Consider the following 17,787-nt stretch of genomic DNA (forward strand, 5'->3'; position numbering starts at 1 on the left):
AAATCTAGGGCCCATGGTTGCGTTCTGTCAATGATGGCATATTGGTAAATTCCAGCACCGCGAAAACCCAAAACCCTAACCCTAAACAGCCTCACTGAGGCCTATAAAACCAACACACGAATTGAGTAACGGAGACCATCGCAAGTCGAAATCAACCTTCTCCAAGTCGCTCTTCCGTTTTGCTCTGTCTTTTGCTCTGCGTCGTCGCAGTCATAGGCTAATCATTCTGCTTTGATTTTCCATTAATGTTTGCTTTGTTATTCTCAAAATATCTTCCTTCCTTTGTTTTCTCTTTATTTTGATTCTGAAATCTGGGTTTTTGAAGTGTGTGTTGGGGATTCTCGGTGATGAACAACAATGATGACGAGTCCGATCCATTCATATATAAAATCGTGACGACAAAACGAGGCATTTGTCTGAGAGAATAATGCCCAATTTACCATTCTTTTCAATCTTTCTTCCTTTTTTTTTTTAAATAAATATTTTCTGGGTTTGTTTAGATTATTTTGTTTTGACGATTTAAAGGCAGGCATGGTGATGATGTGTATCATCTGATATTCATTTTTGATGAATTTACTTACCTCCTACTCATACTGAATGCCTGCTCATCAAATTCTAATTTCCCTTCTGATTAAAGTTTTGATCTTTTGTTTTCGTGTGATTTTGATATAAAAAGCTTTCGATTTTCTCTTTGAAAATAACAAATTTTTTGTTTTTTCTTTGTGGGAACTGGGTTTCTGGTGTTCCTCAAGTGTAGAGAGAGAAGGATGATGTAGCGATGATGATAAACTCAGTATCACTCTCATGTGTACATTGAGGAGCACCGATGATTTTGTTTCAAGCACTTTTGAGCTTCTCTCTCTCTCTCTCTCTGTGATTTTGGTTTTTTGTTTTTCTGAATCTGTGATCTGTTAACAATCAGTACCAATGCAATATGGATACAAGAAGTTCGGCTGAATCTGTTTGCAATTCTGATCATGAACTGTTTGCTACTATAAAATAAAGTAAATTAATTTCAGACCACTTAAGAATTTAAGCTGATGAAGCAGGAATTTATTGTTGGTCTGAGACTTAACAAAATAATTTCAAACAGAGGTTGAATTTGGATTCTAATATGGCCTGGATGAATGAAACTTTAAGAAATTAAGCTGAAAGTGAAAGATCCATTCTTTTGGGAATGTGAAAAACCCGAAACAATTGCCAATGAGGATTTGTTGAGTTGGTAAGGATCCCAATGGGTACCCTCCCCTTCCCCTAAATTTTTGTTCTTAAAAATAAGAGACCCCAAACAATTACTTGTACCATGAGCTAGAATGAAGAAGAATGAAACTGTCTAGAGCAAACTCTGAACTCTATACAGAATACAAGTTTACTATTTGTACGAGCGGAGGAAGATTTTTGTTACTCAGAAGAGATCTATTAATAGCTACAATGAAAAGTATTTGTCATCAAGGCCTATTAGCTCAGCTGGTTAGAGCGTCGTGCTAATAACGCGAAGGTCGCAGGTTCGAGACCTGCATGGGCCAACTTTTTAACAATTTTTTGCTTCCTACATGTGCGTTGCTTTTACTCTTATAAAAACCTTTCTCGACTCTGAGTTGCGGGTTCGAAACCGGCTGCTTTCATTTTTTATCACTTTTCTTTTCTTTTTCTGGTTTTCTGAATGATTAATGTCACATTCCCCTTCATTTGTACTATACTTGCAAAAGTCTACATTGTAGACAAAATAAAACATTGATAATATGTGGAGTAGGAGGGAAAGGATATGACCGTGCTCATCTGACCACCAGTATCTTTATCCCAAACAAGAAGTTTGCCACTTGGCAAACAACACATCTAAACTCATTACCTTCATTCAACCAATGAGAGAGCAAGCCTTATCCTATCCATTATCCAACTCACTCCAAAGCCCACCAAATAACTCCCCAATTGCCACACAAAAACTCTTCCAAATACTCTGTTTCAAACACAGAGATCACATTGGAACTGCAAAACAACACCAACCATGGCAGCCTCACTCCAAGCAGCTGCTACTCTTATGCAGCCCACCAAGGTGGGCGCGCCGGCAAGGACCAGCCTTCAGCTCAGGCCCTCCCAGAATGTCTCCAAGGCCTTTGGCTTGGAACCATCTGCCTCTGCTAGGCTCACTTGCTCTCTGCAGTCTGATCTCAAGGACTTTGCTCACAAGTGTGTTGATGCCTCTAAGATTGCTGGCTTTGCTCTTGCTACTTCTGCCCTCGTCGTCTCGGTATGCTGCTTAATTCCATTTCACTGCTTGATTAGTTTCTTACTTCATGTGCTTACAACTGTATAAAAGAAGAACAATGATGAATTTTATTATCTTTATTATGTATGTGTATAGGGTATGAACTTTCTATGGTTTAGAGGGATGTAGATTAGTTTGTGGTACCTGTTGTATATACAAAGGTTTCAGATGTTCTCTGTGGCATGCTAGATATTTGACAAGTTATGTTGCTAGAATGACACTCTGAATGGGACATCATTTGGGCATAAGTCGATCTGATATGATGAGTTTAGATTCACCATTTGATAACACAATCATCGGATTTTCTATCGTTGTGCTCGATGGATCTCACATAAACAATTTAGATCGACAGTCTGACAACATAATGTCACTGTAGTTGTTAGATTTCATTTCAATTCTGGTGGTGATGAATGGTGATTAACATTTTATCATTGTTGGCAACCACTTGTGTTTCCAGGGAGCAGGTGCAGAGGGAGTTCCAAAGAGGCTGACCTTTGATGAAATCCAGAGCAAGACATACTTGGAAGTGAAGGGGACAGGAACTGCAAACCAATGCCCAACCATTGATGGAGGGTTAGAAGCATTCGCCTTCAAGCCGGGCAAGTACACCGCCAAGAAGTTCTGCCTAGAGCCCACATCCTTCACTGTCAAGGCAGAGAGTGTGAACAAGAATGCTCCACCAGAGTTCCAAAACACCAAGCTGATGACCCGTCTAACCTACACCCTCGATGAGATCGAAGGGCCTTTCGAAGTGTCCCCAGATGGCACTCTCAAGTTTGAGGAGAAAGATGGGATTGACTATGCTGCAGTCACAGTCCAGCTCCCCGGAGGCGAGCGTGTCCCTTTCCTCTTCACCATCAAACAGCTTGTAGCCTCAGGCAAACCCGAAAACTTTGGAGGGGAGTTTCTAGTACCATCGTACCGCGGTTCTTCTTTCTTGGACCCAAAGGGTAGAGGAGGCTCCACTGGTTATGACAATGCCATTGCATTGCCAGCAGGAGGCAGAGGAGATGAGGAGGAGTTGGCCAAGGAGAACATCAAGAATACTGCTTCATCAAAAGGGAAGATCACACTGAGTGTGACCAAGAGCAAGCCTGAGAGTGGAGAGTTGATTGGAGTGTTTGAGAGCATCCAGCCATCTGATACTGATTTGGGAGCAAAGACTCCAAAGGATGTCAAAATCCAGGGAGTCTGGTATGCTCAGCTTGATTAAGTAGGCCTCTTATTAAATTCCCTGTATGTATTGATGTACTTACTCATTCTGGGTTTCAGATTTTGCTATAAAAGTGAAGGTCTTGCTGAACTTTCTTTGTAACCCAATTGGCCATGCACTCAGATCATTGAGATCATTATCTTTCTTGTATATTATCATGCCCTATTATTATGAAAATCCCTCAATTATTCCAAACCTCCACAGCTTCAATGATCACAAATTTGAGCCTGAAAATTGTGATCAAAATTATTAATCAAATGGGAGCATGAATATTTGAGATGGGTTTGGATTGGGATCGTTTCCATGGAAAAACAAAAAGAAAAAAACTAAACAAAAGCATGGCCATTCAAATAAGGTTCATCCTGTTCATGATCTTTCTTTCACTGTAGCTAATTTGCTTTCTCATATCCTTTTATATGGATAGTGAACCACACAAATTGGATATTTGGACTGAGTGGCATGTGATGTGATCCATATTACTGTGTGATATTCTCTGAACAATTGTCAAGATATTAAGAAAGTGGAGCTACAATGACCAAACTTTTTCAAATGTTTGATGATCATTTATATATATATATATATATATATATATATATATATATATATATGCTTTTGTGTGGCAAGGCAACACTTGAAAGTTATGTATCACCAGTATTTAATTTTAAACTCTCAACTGAAAGAACTCGGAGTCTTACTATGAAAGTGACCAATGGTTAGGTATGGAGCCTTGACATACGAGACACAATTTTATATGAGATAGTTGAGAGATGCAAAGCAGCAGGCATTTATTTAGTTAAATATTTCGTAGCTATATTAAATTATACATATGGGTTTTTTTTATCTGAATTTTATAATAATACCTATTAGGAAAATTGATGTGGTTTTGGCAAAACGTGGATGGACAAAAGTTACAAAGACTTTTCAAAATAATGCTCATACTTCTCTTTAACTAGAAAGACAATCACAATTGGCTTTCTTGCTCCAATACAAAACCTTAGAGTATACCCTATGACCATATGTATTAAATAAATTCAAGTACTATGCAGCTTTAATAATTGAAACTTAGGAATTAAAAAGTAGCATTAGACCAAATGAATTAGGGAATTTTTATCATTTGGATGAAAGAATTGAAAATTACACAGAATTCTAAAATGATGGAATTTAGATTTTCATCACTTCAATTTCTGGCAATTGAAGACTTCAATGTTTGAATTTATGTATATCGAATTTTGTAAATGACAAAATTTTGTACATGGTACTCTGGAAATTGTGAAATGTCGCCTATTTTGGTGGAAATTGAACTCAGGAATTTGATGCTCAAATTTCCACGAGTTTTTCCGCTCGCTAATTAATAAATTTAGCGCTTAAGTTTTCAAAGAAGAAAATTGTCAATTTCTCCACTTATATTCTCAACTTTTAACTAAATTCAGAGTTTTTTTTCCCTCATCCAAATGGAAGGTAATGAGAGGAAAAAAAAAAAAAAAAAAAAGAAGTTGGTAGTTCAACAAGAATAGCTCTTAGTTGAATGTTTAGAGCTGAGACCATAAGATTAATCTAAATTTATAATTTTGGAAACGAAAACCCTAGCTCCTTCTCTCCCAAAAAACACTTTACAACCGTTTTCATTTTGAGGGGGGAGGAAGCCATTGTTCTTCCTCCCCTCTCCTCTTCTCCCTTCCTCCCTTATCTTCTTTTTCCTCATTTTTAGAGACATAAGGTTTCCCTTATTTGTCTTCGTTTTGTAATGATTTTCCTCCACTCTTCACAGGCAGACACATTCGGCATTGAATCTCCACCTGCGTTTTGGTGTCGGATCTCTACCACCAACCTTTTTGCTGTTTCTTCGTCTTTGGAATAAGTCGCAGAGACTCTTTGGGTTTTCTATGTAATTTTCACCTCTTCTTTTGTGAGAGTTTTTCAGTTCTTCGTTTTGAGAGCTTTCTACCTCTCCTTTGTGAGTATTATATTTGTATTGTTATGACTTGATTTTTCAAGCTTTTCTCTTTATTGTTCTGAATTTGTACTCATAGTTGGGACGCCTATGTTAGAGTTTCTTCGACCATGCGTGATCGTTAGTGGAGAAGCCCCATATTATTTATACCTTATCAAAAAGAAAAATTATGCATTTCCAAGGTTTTACTTTATTACTATTATTAGTTGAATAATGTTAGAGATCCCCCATTTTTCCCCTAAAATTAGTATGGGGGAGGGAAAAACCACACACATGGGTACTATAGAGGCTTAAACCCAGAACCATTTAGGGGCATACCAAAGGCTAGGACCACTTGAGATCCCACTCTTTATTATCCAAGTTCTATTAAATATGTGGTTTAATTACATAGTACAAATTGGCAATTTCTTTAAATATTTTGAGTATGATATGAATTAGTCTATGAATTTTAGTTCAAGTGACATGAAATGAATAAGATGGTGATACAAATTTTAGAATTAATGGGAAATTAATTACCAAAAACAAAGACATTTTGTAGGAAATTCAAGGTCCATTTCTCTTATTCAATACAATTATTGGTCCAAAAGGTTTTGGATAGTAAAAAAGAAGAGAGAGGAAATAGCCAACAAGATCTAGTCCAATGAAAAAGAGTTTTAACGCGTAGACAAGTGGTCACATATTCGAATTCTCATGATATCTTGATAGTGAATATGAGAAACTTCCTCTTTTTATAATTTAGATTATCATTTGTATTTATTTTTTAAAAAAAATAGAAGAAATAAAAAAGTATATAACTCTAGTGTTATGATAAGGTGCTTGAAATTATTGGCATTTTGCTAATACCGCACACCCAACCCAACCCATCCTGCCGGAGAAGAACATAACCATTATGCCCTCAAGAGGAAGAAGATGCCAAAGCCAAAGCCAAAACCCACCCAAAGCTGCGTACCCCTTACGTCCCTTTCTTTCACTATTTTTCTTTTTTTCTATTCTAAAAAACAATCCTTTTCTTTCACAATTCACCAAAACGGTTCATATACTTGTTGCCGTTTTCCCAACTCTTCCGCGAGTCTTTTTCTTCTCTCAGAACCCAATTCCCGTTTCCCGCAATTAGCTGGGATTTCATTTTCTCACATCCATTTTGTTCATTTCCCAATCTCTCTTTCATTGGCAATAAGAATTTGGTCATGTGGCTGAATCTTGAACTACCATGAAGGGTCCTTGTAGAGAAGGTATTGCTGCTGCATGCAAGCATGGACGAATTGCCAGGGTCATTGGGCACCAGTGCCAGCTTGGCTCTGCGCTTCGGCCAGACCATCTTCTCCACTGCCTCCCTTCTCTTCATGTGCTTGGACATCCAGTTCTACAGCTACACAGCTTTCTGGTAGTTTCAAAATTCCTCAACTTTGGCTTTTTTTAGTTGAATTTCATCCAACCCTTTTGTGTTCCTATCTTGTTCTTCAGTACCCATCTTTGTTTTTGAATTTGATGGAAATTATTTTTTGTTACCTTGGTGCGCTATTGGAAACTGTCCAGATGACTGGTTTTGGTTTATTCTCTCAGAATTTTGACTTTTTTAGCAACTAGCAAGCAAGCAAATATTTTGAGAATTGTTGTAGAGAAGAAGGTGTCTAGTATTGAATTTCGAAAATTTTGACTGGACAATATGAACATGGGAAGTTTACTGTCTGTATACGTTTGAATCAAAGTTAGATTGGTTATTTTCGGTTTTCAACAGCTTTGAATTCTGGTTAGAACATTGTTGATCATTAACATATAATTATCTGGTGTGTATCCCTTAAGATATGAAATCTGGTTTACAGACAGTTGGAAGCCAAATCTCCCAGCCTTCAAACTTTGAAGTGTTAACTTTCTTGATAATGCAATAACATTTCATTAGCTTTAACATCCTTTCTACAGCTTTAGGCATATATGTCTGAGACAACATTTGCTAAAATTGGGGGCTTGATTTTTTTTCTAAACCATGTACACTAATGTGTTTGGGAAATAGAAAGAAAGAGAAAATGGGAGAATGTAGTCCAATTTTACCTACTCTGAAATTGTAACCTGTGCTTTTTTTCCTGGAGAAAAAAATATCGCCAAATTGAAATTCATGTAGTTTCAACTGCTCTTAGTTGACTTTTTTCCCGTAAGTCTAATTTGCATATATGTGGCATTGATGTTTCTAAATTCATTAATTTAGTCTGTGTGAATCAAGTTGTAGGATCTAAGCTAATAATATTTCCAAAGAAGTCTAACCCTGTTTGTACTTGTATTGATTCCCGTTTTCTTGACCTACTCCTGATCAATAGCCTCTCTATTGGTGTTGAGTGGGTTCTGGAGCCTGTTAAATATTGCCGTCTCTGAAAGAGGCTTCTGGGGTAGGACTGGAATTTGAGGTTTAAGAAATTGTCCACCCTCAAAGCCAAACAAAGCCAAAAGACACTTTGACAACATTGTTGGTTTTTTCTTTTAGCTAAGCTGTAAAATCAATGGAATGCAAGGATTACGTAGCGCTATTTTGAATTGTCTGTAAGCCATTATCAGAGATTTTCTGTCTCATTAATTCAAGTATGCAACGATGTATGAGATGAAAGTACTCTTGGTCACAAGAAATTCTTCTATTAATCTTAGTAACCCTTACATTGCTTTGTTGATGCTGCAGTTATTTGGTGACAGTAATGGGTTTGGTAGTTCCATGGGGCATGACTTTGGTGATAGCGGATGCCTACTCTGTCTTTGTTAAATGTTTGCCTCGTCAACCAAGAATACTTATAATCATCATTCTAGGAGACTTGGTATGTGGCTTTCATAAATTTGTTTATTTCATGAAGAACTTTGCAGTTTCTCTTCCTTCTCCCAAGTGTAAAACAAATGTTTGTTCATTTTATTACAGGCCTTATCGTATCTCTCCCTCGCTGCAGCCTGCTCGACGGCTAGTACCACAAATCTCCTACTTGATTCCGATGAATCGTACTGCCCGGCAAAGTTATGTACTAGATATCAGTTATCCGCTGCAATGGCTTTCCTTTCTTGGTTCCTTTCACTCGGTTCCGCTCTGTTCAATCTTTGGCTTCTTCCTTCTTTGTAAAGATCCGGTGGCTGTTGTGATATACGGCAAATGAACTCTGCCAAGATTAAAAGAATTATGTCAAGTGCATAAATTTTGGGAGAAACAAATGGGGTCGTTGTGAGATGAAGCTTAAAGATTTTCAAAGTTATTCTATTGAATTGTATTTTATTGAACAAATAGAAGAAGAAAAAAAAATTCACCTTTTTTTGGTTTGCTTGTATATGGTAACATTTATACCTGAAACCCTACTCCTCAAATCTTCATACGTGCAAATTCCCACCTTGTGCAACTATTTTGGCAAGAAGCGTTACATATTTCAGCATTAGTTCCTGCCTGTCTTAGAGGATTTGATTGACATGATTTATGTTTTATAGAAAAGCAAGAAAATGCTTGATAGATGCCTTATTATATGGTCATTGTGTTCAGAACATACTGTTTATGCGGCATTGCTGCATAGCATTATTGTATTTGACATGTTATGTTGACAAATTATTAATTTAAAATCATACATTAAAATTAAAATTCACATAATTAATGATTCAAATTTACAGTTAAATAACAGATTGAGAAAAGAATATTTCTCTTTCTATTTAGTCTATGATTAATAAATAAATAAAAAACCGTTAGTCCAAATGGCACCCCAAAACCTTTATATTTCTAATAACATGGTATATATAATTTCAAAAAACCGTTATATCTACCATTCCCTCAAAACCAAATGCCCAACCGCCATGTCCTTCACCGCTAAATGCCCGACCGTTGTTTCCCGCCTCAAAAACTCTCTCTTTCACCATCACGCTCTGCACACCACTGTCCCTCAAAATCCCACCAATTTCACCCAAAATTTCAAGAGCCCCACGCACCAAACTCTGCACCACCTCCTAGAGCAATGCTCCTCCATGAGAGAACTCAAGCAACTCCAAGCCCAAATCATCCTCCATAGCCTCACCAATGAAAACCTCACCCTCGGAAAATTCATCTCCTTCTGCTCCGTCAACCACGCCGGCAACCTCCACTACGCGCAGCTTTTGTTCGACCATGTTCATGAACCCAATAAGTTTATGTACAATAGTCTCATAAGAGGCTACTCAAATAGTGATGACCCATTTAAGGCTTTCTCGCTGTACTGCCAAATGGTTCGTTCAGGACTTTCGCCGAACGAGTTTACGTTACCCTTTGTTCTTAAGGTTTGTGCTGGGCAGTCTGCGTATTGGGAAGCTGTGGTTGTTCATGGTCAGGCGATTAAAATAGGAATTGGGTCTCAAGTTTGCGTGCAAAATGCTCTTATTAATGTCTACGGTGTTTGTGGGTCGATCCGGAGCGCTCGGAATGTGTTTGACGATATGTCTGAGAGGAGTCTGGTTTCATGGAATTCGATGATAGGCGGGTATGCTAGAATGGGTTCATGCAAGGGAGCTTTTTTATTGTTTAGGGGGATGAGAGATTTTGGGGTTGGGCCTGATAAGTTCACCTTGGTTAATTTACTTTCTGTTTGTTCACAGTCTTGTGATTTAGAATTGGGACGGTATGTGCATCTTTATATTGAGGTTAGTGGGATTGAAGTTGATCAAATTCTGAGAAATGCTCTTCTGGATATGTATGCTAAGTGTGGCCATTTGCACTTGGCACAAACGATTTTTTATCGAATGACTCACAAAAATGTGGTTTCATGGACGTCAATGGTTAGTGCATATGCTAAACATGGGCTCATTGAATTTGCCCAGGAATTTTTTGATCAGATGCCACTGAAAAATGTGGTTTCGTGGAATTCAATGATTTCATATTATGTCCGAGAAGGCCAATGCAGGGCGGCCTTGGATCTCTTCCAAAGAATGCTTAATTCTGGTGCGTTGCCTGATGAAGCTACCTTGGTTTTCATCCTTTCAGCCTGTAGTCAAATTGGTGATTTGGTCATTGGAAAGAAAACCCACAGTTACATTTGCAACAGCAATGTAACACCCAGTGTAACTCTTTTTAATTCCCTTATAGACATGTATGCAAAATGTGGTGCTGTTGGAATAGCCATGGACCTCTTTACTCAGATACCAGAAAAGAATGTAGTATCATGGAACGTTATCATTGGGGCCCTTGCACTGCACGGTTGTGGATTCGAAGCAATTAGGATATTCAAACAGATGCAAGCAGGTGGAATCTGGCCCGATGAGATCACCTTCACTGGGTTGCTTTCTGCTTGTAGTCACAGCGGTCTTCTAGACATGGGGCGATATTACTTTGAAAGAATGGAGTCTATTTACAGAATATCACCTGAAATTGAGCACTATGCTTGTATGGTTGATCTGCTGGGGCGAGGGGGTTTTTTGGAAGAAGCAATTAGGCTGTTAATAGGAATGCCAATGAAGCCCGATATTGTTATTTGGGGTGCTTTGCTTGGTGCTTGTAGGATCCATGGAAATGTAGATTTAGGCAAACAAATTCTGAAGCAGCTTTTAGAGTTGGAAGGACATGGTTCTGGGCTTTATGTACTTCTCTCGAACATATTTGGTGAAGCTCACAGATGGGAAGATGTTAAGAAGATCAGGAAACTAATAAAAGATGGTGGAGTCATAAAGAGTAGAGCAGTGAGCTCCATTGAAATTGATGGCTGTGTTTATGAATTTATGGTTGATGACAAGAGACATGAAACTTCAAGCAGTATATACTCCATGCTTGATCAATTAACGGATCATCTAAAGTCTACTGGGTATGCTCCAAGTGCATTTTTGGATATAGAGGAATTGTAGTACTGCTGTATCAGTAAGTTTTAAAGCCTCTGATATTTATTACACTTTTTAATGACTTGCAAAAAGGCATTGACTGCTTGTGTTTTTTGTACCAAAATAATTGGGGAGAAACTCGCGTTAACTACTTTGCTTTTGGAAATCAAGTTGAAGATTTCTTCGTCTAGTCTAAATCGTGAAGTGATTAGCTACTCCCGACTGACATGAAAAGATGTTGGTCTAGTTTTAATTTACTGACTGACTGTATGGAAGTGGAAATTCAATCCTTGGGGTTCTTAAGTTGAGCGTGTGAAAAGTAAATGTGCCAAGATATTAAGTTGCAGCTGATATTATGCAATTAAAAGTATCACAGAACTAATGAAAATCCTACTTAACTAAGTAGGACATATGTTATGTAACAAGAAGAAATATATTCTACAAGCTGGTTTCTCCCTTTCAGGATGTTCGGTGATTCATGCCATGTCAGATGATCAAGATATGCGGAAGATGGGGAGGCTTGCCTCCTCGTTCCCTTTAACCTATGCCAGTGTGGAATTAAGATTACAGAACAGAGCTTGAGCAACTGAATTCAGACTATTTCTAGCTCAGGAAAAGAATCATTAACATGGAAAACATGCAGCAAGAACCTGACACTAAGTGATGCATCATGGTCATCGCCAATAACATTATAAGACAAATTCAACAAATGTGAAAAGGCACATTGAAAACAATGAGTGCGTAGCAAAACTTGGAAGGACGACCACAACCAACTTGCAGGTCACAAATTTTTCCGGGTAAGTTTATAACCAGTTGCGACCACTTCTTTTCCCTACTTTTTTCTTGACGAATGAATAATCTGTTTTCCTTTTTATATGTTCAGAGCTTCAGTCAAGCTGCAGCTCATAGGTTGTGCAGCAGCTACAGACGGATGGGAACAACTAGAACTTCCTTATAAGTTTTATTCAATATTATCGAATGCAAAGTAAGTATACTAATTCACAGTATATATTTGTTCCTTTATCTTCTGTCAAATTGTGTGTCAATTTATTAAGAGAAACTTTTGGATTATTGGGCATTATCCAATCTTTTTCTCTGCAGCTATGTAGCCAAAAGAAAATCCAAAGTACAATCTTACAAACCATACTGAGCCAAACAAGGAAAGAAGAAGGAAGGGCACATCCAATCCAAGGTATCTCCTTTTTGTTATATTTTTAATGGTGTCAGTTGTCCTGTCGAATACATACGAGTGATAGGGGACAAAAATTCCTTGTATCTGTTCAAAATTTGTGCATTATTTAGCATTCAACCCTTCGATAATGCAGAACCAATTTGACCATGGAAGGGAGGTCTTCCCAAATCTTGAGGGGCTATAAGAGGTGGGGTCTTGACAACCATGCATGGATAAAGTGCTCTGGATCGAAGAACTTTCATGGTAATGACATTGGTCAACTTTATTATTATCAAATTCTGCAATGATAAAAATATATACTAAAGCGATATGTTGTCCGGCCTTTAAAAGTTTTTCAAATCTAACAACTGTGTTTTAGTATTAGTTAGATCGGATTCTTTTCAAGGGTTTGTCTGAATTCATAATCCACACATAATTGAGTAGGATTTGCTTTTATCCGGTTGGTAGGGTTCATTGTTTGTGTTGCCAACATGTCTGCATCAAATATAATTGGTTTAGCAAAGAAGAAAAAAACGTCCAAGCCAAAAATAAAATAAGATAGTTTTAAATTCATATTCATTAATAAATCAGATTGATTCATGCATGGAATGGAAGTCTCCCTGATAATTCATAAGCAATAGTTTATTATCAAAAAATTAAGCACACATACATCTGGGCTAAGCCCAAATGAAAGCAGAGCCCAATAGATGGCAGAAAAGGCATTGGTGATAAGACATTGTTTATGTCGAAAAAACCATGATTTTGAAAGCACCTACAAAGCTGCATGCACGTGTATTGTAGAATTTGGTGGGGGGGAGGGGAATGGAAGAGCTGAAGAAGCTTCAAGGAAAGAAAGGTTAGGGTTAGTGAATTGATGTGGGACATGTCAATAATTAAACCTATAAAGTAGCATTCATGTATTAACTATTAAGTATTATAAAATAATACTGAGAACAATTAGTCGCTAATCTTTCGAACAAAGCATGGGGTTTAGATGTATTATATTAAATTAAGCATACAAGGGGGCCAACTAGCGAGCTCTTCTAACTAAAATGAAAAACATAAACATATCTAACAAACAATTAACAAAAGACATCACATTCCACGAACTCCATTGCCTGTGTGGTATTGTCGGGAGTTTGAGCCCTTGGAGACAGTTCTATAGAATATGTTATTTCAATTATTTGGTAGAAACAGGATCCATAATTGGTGATCATTCTCTCTCTCTCTCTCTCTCTCTCTCTCTCTCTCTCTCAGTGTAATTTTGACAATTAAATTGAGTCCAATAGAACATGCATGGCAAAATGGCATTTTTCTTCTGTTCTTTAGAAATTTATTAGTTTGGATGTATTGCTAGTGTCTGAGGGATTACTGTGAGCACATGAATAATTTGATTTGTTATAATAGCTTCTTACAACCTTCTCCCCTATCCTCCAAATCCAATCACACTTTCAATTGCAATTAAACTCTTTTAGCTCATCGAAGGGTGATGTAACAATATGCTTAGAAATCCATTCTCAATGGATTTATATGACAAACGTATATCGGAGATATACGAATTTATTTTGAAAATTTTGACATGTTATGTTGCGAAACTATTGATATAAATAAATGTGCGTCGTTGATGCGATGTGATGATAGCATGTTGATCTTGATGAGGACAAAGGGACATCGTTTTTTTGTTAATTTTTATCATGTATGCATACTACTATAGCACAATGGACATTAATGTAGAACTGTAATTAAATTGCAGGAAGTAAGTGTGTGGGCTGCAGGATAGTAGAGTAGCATAGCTAGCTAATAGAAACAGTAAAGGGCGGCCGAGTTTGGATCGATTTGAATAATAAGTTAAAACAAAAATAAAACAAAAAAGGAAGAAGCTTGGCACCGGGATACATGGAGCATGCAGATTGCAGAGATGGGGCTCGAACCAGCAGACCCCCCGGATCAGCTTACGCCACCCTTTGTCGGATTGTTTGCAAATATACACATAATTTTGCTACTTGTTGATTGAGTGTTGCACTTTCCAAGGCCCTTCTTTTCCACGTGCCCTTCCTCATGCCTTGCAGCGAGGCACCTTGCACTCTCCTCACCATGCCACGTTTTCCTCTTCATTTTTTCCCATTTCTTTCTTCTTTTCATTCTTCCTTTCTGATTCATTCTCTGCCTCTGTGGACACTGCTGCCCTTGGAGTTGTCCCAATTTTCCCCTAATCTGCCACTTGCAGACGTCGCAGTGTAGCAGCCACTCAAATCTCTTTTTACCACCAACTGTATATTCACTCTTTTCTTTCTCTCTGTTAAATTACCCTCTTCCTCTTCCAATTTCACCTGCAGTTTTGTCCGTGGATTTTTGAGTGACAAGGCTCCTCTCCTCTCACTCAACTGCTCCCATGTGAAAAATCTGTATGGAATGGGATATTTTGTGTCTTGGCAATGTGAATATCATGTGACAATTGGAGAGTGGTATTAGATGACTATTGTCCTTAGGACTCTTATCTTGTATTTACGTTTATCTTCTTGGTTATCTGATAACATTGTATCCTTATCATATTTGATATAGGACTCTATCTGTAATACTGTATAAATCAATACAATATGCCCTCATGAAGATTGAGGCTTTACCCCATACGTTCTATTCCTTTCATGGTATCAAGAGCCTAGTGACTTACAGTCTGAAAATTCTCTTCTATCTATCTTATTATTTTTTTTCTTTTCCCCATGGCTTCTTCTTCTGATTCCGCTGTTGCCTTTCCCATTTATGTTGATGACATTTTAATTACAGGCAATGACCCAGCCCACATCTCCAAACTTATTAGTGTTGTAGTGGTAGAAGTCACTCTAGATTAGTATTGCCTTTTGCCTAATATTTCAAGAATGTATAAAGTTCTTTTTGAGTAGTGGAGTCCAAGGTTTACGAAAAGAAGACAAAAAAGTAAAAGTGGGAAAATAAAAGAGGAAGGTAGCGGATTTGCATGTACTAGAAATCAAACAAGCCCAAAGTTGTAGTGACCAAAATCTTCAAGGCTAAGAAAGGTTAAAAATGCAAAAGACCCACAAGTGGAGTTATTTGAAGCAATTATTTTTTTTTAGGAAAAGTTATGGGTTCGAGTTCTAGTTTCTGTTCAGTGTGTGACTTTAATATATTATCGCCACTCTTAACAGAAAAAATCCTTTTAAAAAAAAGTTAAAAATCCACTTGGAACATGTTTGGTAAGCGCACATTATTGTAGGCATCGCTTTTGATGTGAGCATCTCTTTTTTGGTCTCCTTTCCGATGGATACTCAAAACCCATATAAAATGACTGTTTTGCAAACCCAAGGGAAGTGATAGTTTTCACATTTCCATGTTCTGGTTTTCAATTTTTAGTAAATAAAGACGATGATTATAATATCAATACACTTGGATTTGTGCTTTGAAACGGAAAATTATATTGATCTCATCATAAAAACTCTCGCACATCAACACAAAGGGGAAAGTGGGAAATATAATTGGAGCCATACATTAATATTAAAGTTGATAATATTATTAGTACCATCAAGATCAAGATAAAGATCAATATCATCATGCTTAGGTTAGGTGGGTCTCCCACGATTCATGAAAGCCCTTCCCAAGTTTAGCAAACCATTTTTTTCCCCTTTTTACAGTATCTTTTGACATCACTCCCCTACTTATAGGAACTGCACTATTCAACACACAGTGAAGCACAGAGGGTAGTGGGCACTTGGTTGGAAGTCGTATCGTTCACTCCCAATACCAAACCATCATAGGTGGTCCAATAATACCAAAACCATAAAACAAGATAGTACAAAATGAATTGCAAACATTATAAACTCGAATCTTCGCCTACGTAAAGATATCTTGATGTAATTCGTTTTCACATACACTAAATTTATATGATATGATTCTCTTTTATGTGATTATAATTTGTATATATCAAATTTTTACGATTGATTGGGACAATCACTCGTACACATACAACGCAAATCGTGCATGAGCGACTGTCACAAGCATTATCAGTCATTATCAGTCAGATTTGACTGATATTTTCTTTGTTACTCGAAAGATAATATCACATGAGTCGTATCCTTTTCCACAGTAAAAATGCAATAGCACAGAACTAGTGTCTCTAGTCTATACAACGGAGGCTAGTCCCTGCCGTTGTAATATTATCATGATAGGGGGTCATTTCTGAAGGACCCGAATTTCTTAAGTCTCACAAAATCGGTACAAGCTGTCACCACCAACTTACAGCCTGGCTTTGGCCAAGCCCTGCCCACTTATCGAAAAAAACATTGCTGAGCTACACGACAAAATTCCGACGTGGCATCCTGGTTCAAATTACGAGCCCCCTCCTCTCTCTATATATTCCCCCTCTCTCTTCTCCACACCCTCCGTGCTTCTCCTTCAAGTATCTCTCTCTCTCTCTCTCTCTCTCTGAGAATCCAAACTCAAATCCGAAACTTCCAAGACCCGATTTCGATCCAAAATGGGTATTTGCAGCTCTTCCGGGTCGACCCAAGTGGCCACGGCCAAGCTGATCCTACAAGACGGGAAATTACAAGAATACCCGTACCCAGTAAAGGTTTCCTACGTGCTTCAAAAGAACCCGGCCTCCTTTATATGCAACTCGGACGAGATGGACTTCGACGACATCGTTCAGGCCGTTAATGAGAACGAGGAGCTCCAACCGGGCCAGCTCTACTTCGCTTTGCCACTCAGCTGGCTCAAGCATCCATTGCAGGCGGAGGAGATGGCCGCATTGGCCGTCAAAGCCAGCTCCGCGCTTATGAAGAGTGGGGGTGAGAAATGCGGCTGTCGCCGCAATTCGGTGTCGCAGGTGATGATATCCGGCCAGGAGGTCAAGGATCGCCGGCGAGTGGTCCCCGCCGGTGGTGCGTCGAGGACGGGGAGGGGTAGTGGAGGAAACAGACGGTGTGCGGCGTTGTTGAGTGCGATTCCGGAGTAGGGGTAGTTTGGGAATTTGAACAAAGGTTATTTGTGTAAATACATTGTAATGATCTGTGATTAGCGGGTCGGTAGATTTACTGGATGGTATTTTTGTTTTGAGAGCTTTATTTGTTCTGTCAGCCATTTGGGGGTCGTGTTACAATTTTACCCCTGACCGGTTTGAGAAAAATGAAAAAAAAAGGCAAAAAAACAACCATACAGACAAAATTACTTGGCGTCCAAGATTTAAATTGACTGAGCAGATGCAAACAATTAAATTTGGGAACAATGCGTACGTTACAATCACCAAATAACTTGTTTTTATTTTTTATGGCTATCACACGTCACACTGTTGTTGACAGGAATATAGAAGCTCTTATTTAAGGAGGAAAATATTTTTCTTAAAAAAAGTTAGCTAATAGAGATATTAAGCTCAATACTCATAAAAA

The 17,787-nt window shown here is 38.0% G+C and overlaps 4 protein-coding genes and 1 non-coding gene across 6 annotated transcripts; all 5 read left to right on the top strand.

The window, feature by feature from the left end:
* On the top strand, nt 1,453-1,526 carry TRNAI-AAU. The gene has a single exon. It is a non-coding gene; the product is annotated as a tRNA-Ile (tRNA).
* On the top strand, nt 1,828-3,674 carry LOC18769641 (oxygen-evolving enhancer protein 1, chloroplastic). The gene is made up of 2 exons (XM_007202150.2): nt 1,828-2,248; nt 2,724-3,674. The coding sequence occupies exons 1-2, from the start codon at nt 2,006-2,008 to the stop codon at nt 3,477-3,479; spliced, it is 999 nt and encodes a 332-aa protein (XP_007202212.1). The 5' UTR covers nt 1,828-2,005; the 3' UTR covers nt 3,480-3,674.
* LOC18769291 (CASP-like protein ARALYDRAFT_485429) lies at nt 6,274-8,826 on the top strand. Its single transcript, XM_007202657.2, has 3 exons — nt 6,274-6,814; nt 8,096-8,228; nt 8,327-8,826. Exons 1-3 carry the CDS (start codon nt 6,684-6,686, stop codon nt 8,519-8,521), a joined length of 459 nt encoding a protein of 152 aa, XP_007202719.1. The 5' UTR covers nt 6,274-6,683; the 3' UTR covers nt 8,522-8,826.
* Nucleotides 9,109-15,018, top strand: LOC18769758 (pentatricopeptide repeat-containing protein At2g22410, mitochondrial). Of its 2 annotated transcripts, XM_007203624.2 has the most exons (6): nt 9,109-11,257; nt 11,681-12,014; nt 12,101-12,202; nt 12,319-12,409; nt 12,543-12,652; nt 14,142-15,018. In XM_007203624.2, the coding sequence occupies exon 1, from the start codon at nt 9,136-9,138 to the stop codon at nt 11,242-11,244; it is 2,109 nt and encodes a 702-aa protein (XP_007203686.2). In that variant the 5' UTR covers nt 9,109-9,135; the 3' UTR covers nt 11,245-11,257; nt 11,681-12,014; nt 12,101-12,202; nt 12,319-12,409; nt 12,543-12,652; nt 14,142-15,018. The 2 variants fall into 2 exon arrangements, with proteins under 2 accessions (XP_007203686.2, XP_020423395.1); XM_020567806.1 differs by having other exon boundaries at nt 9,109-12,014.
* Nucleotides 16,767-17,566, top strand: LOC18770718. The gene has a single exon (XM_007202633.2). The coding sequence runs from the start codon at nt 16,878-16,880 to the stop codon at nt 17,355-17,357; it is 480 nt and encodes a 159-aa protein (XP_007202695.1). The 5' UTR covers nt 16,767-16,877; the 3' UTR covers nt 17,358-17,566.

The sequence above is a fragment of the Prunus persica genome, chromosome G7 (assembly GCF_000346465.2).
Source record: "Prunus persica cultivar Lovell chromosome G7, Prunus_persica_NCBIv2, whole genome shotgun sequence".
Taxonomy (NCBI): Eukaryota; Viridiplantae; Streptophyta; class Magnoliopsida; order Rosales; family Rosaceae; genus Prunus; species Prunus persica.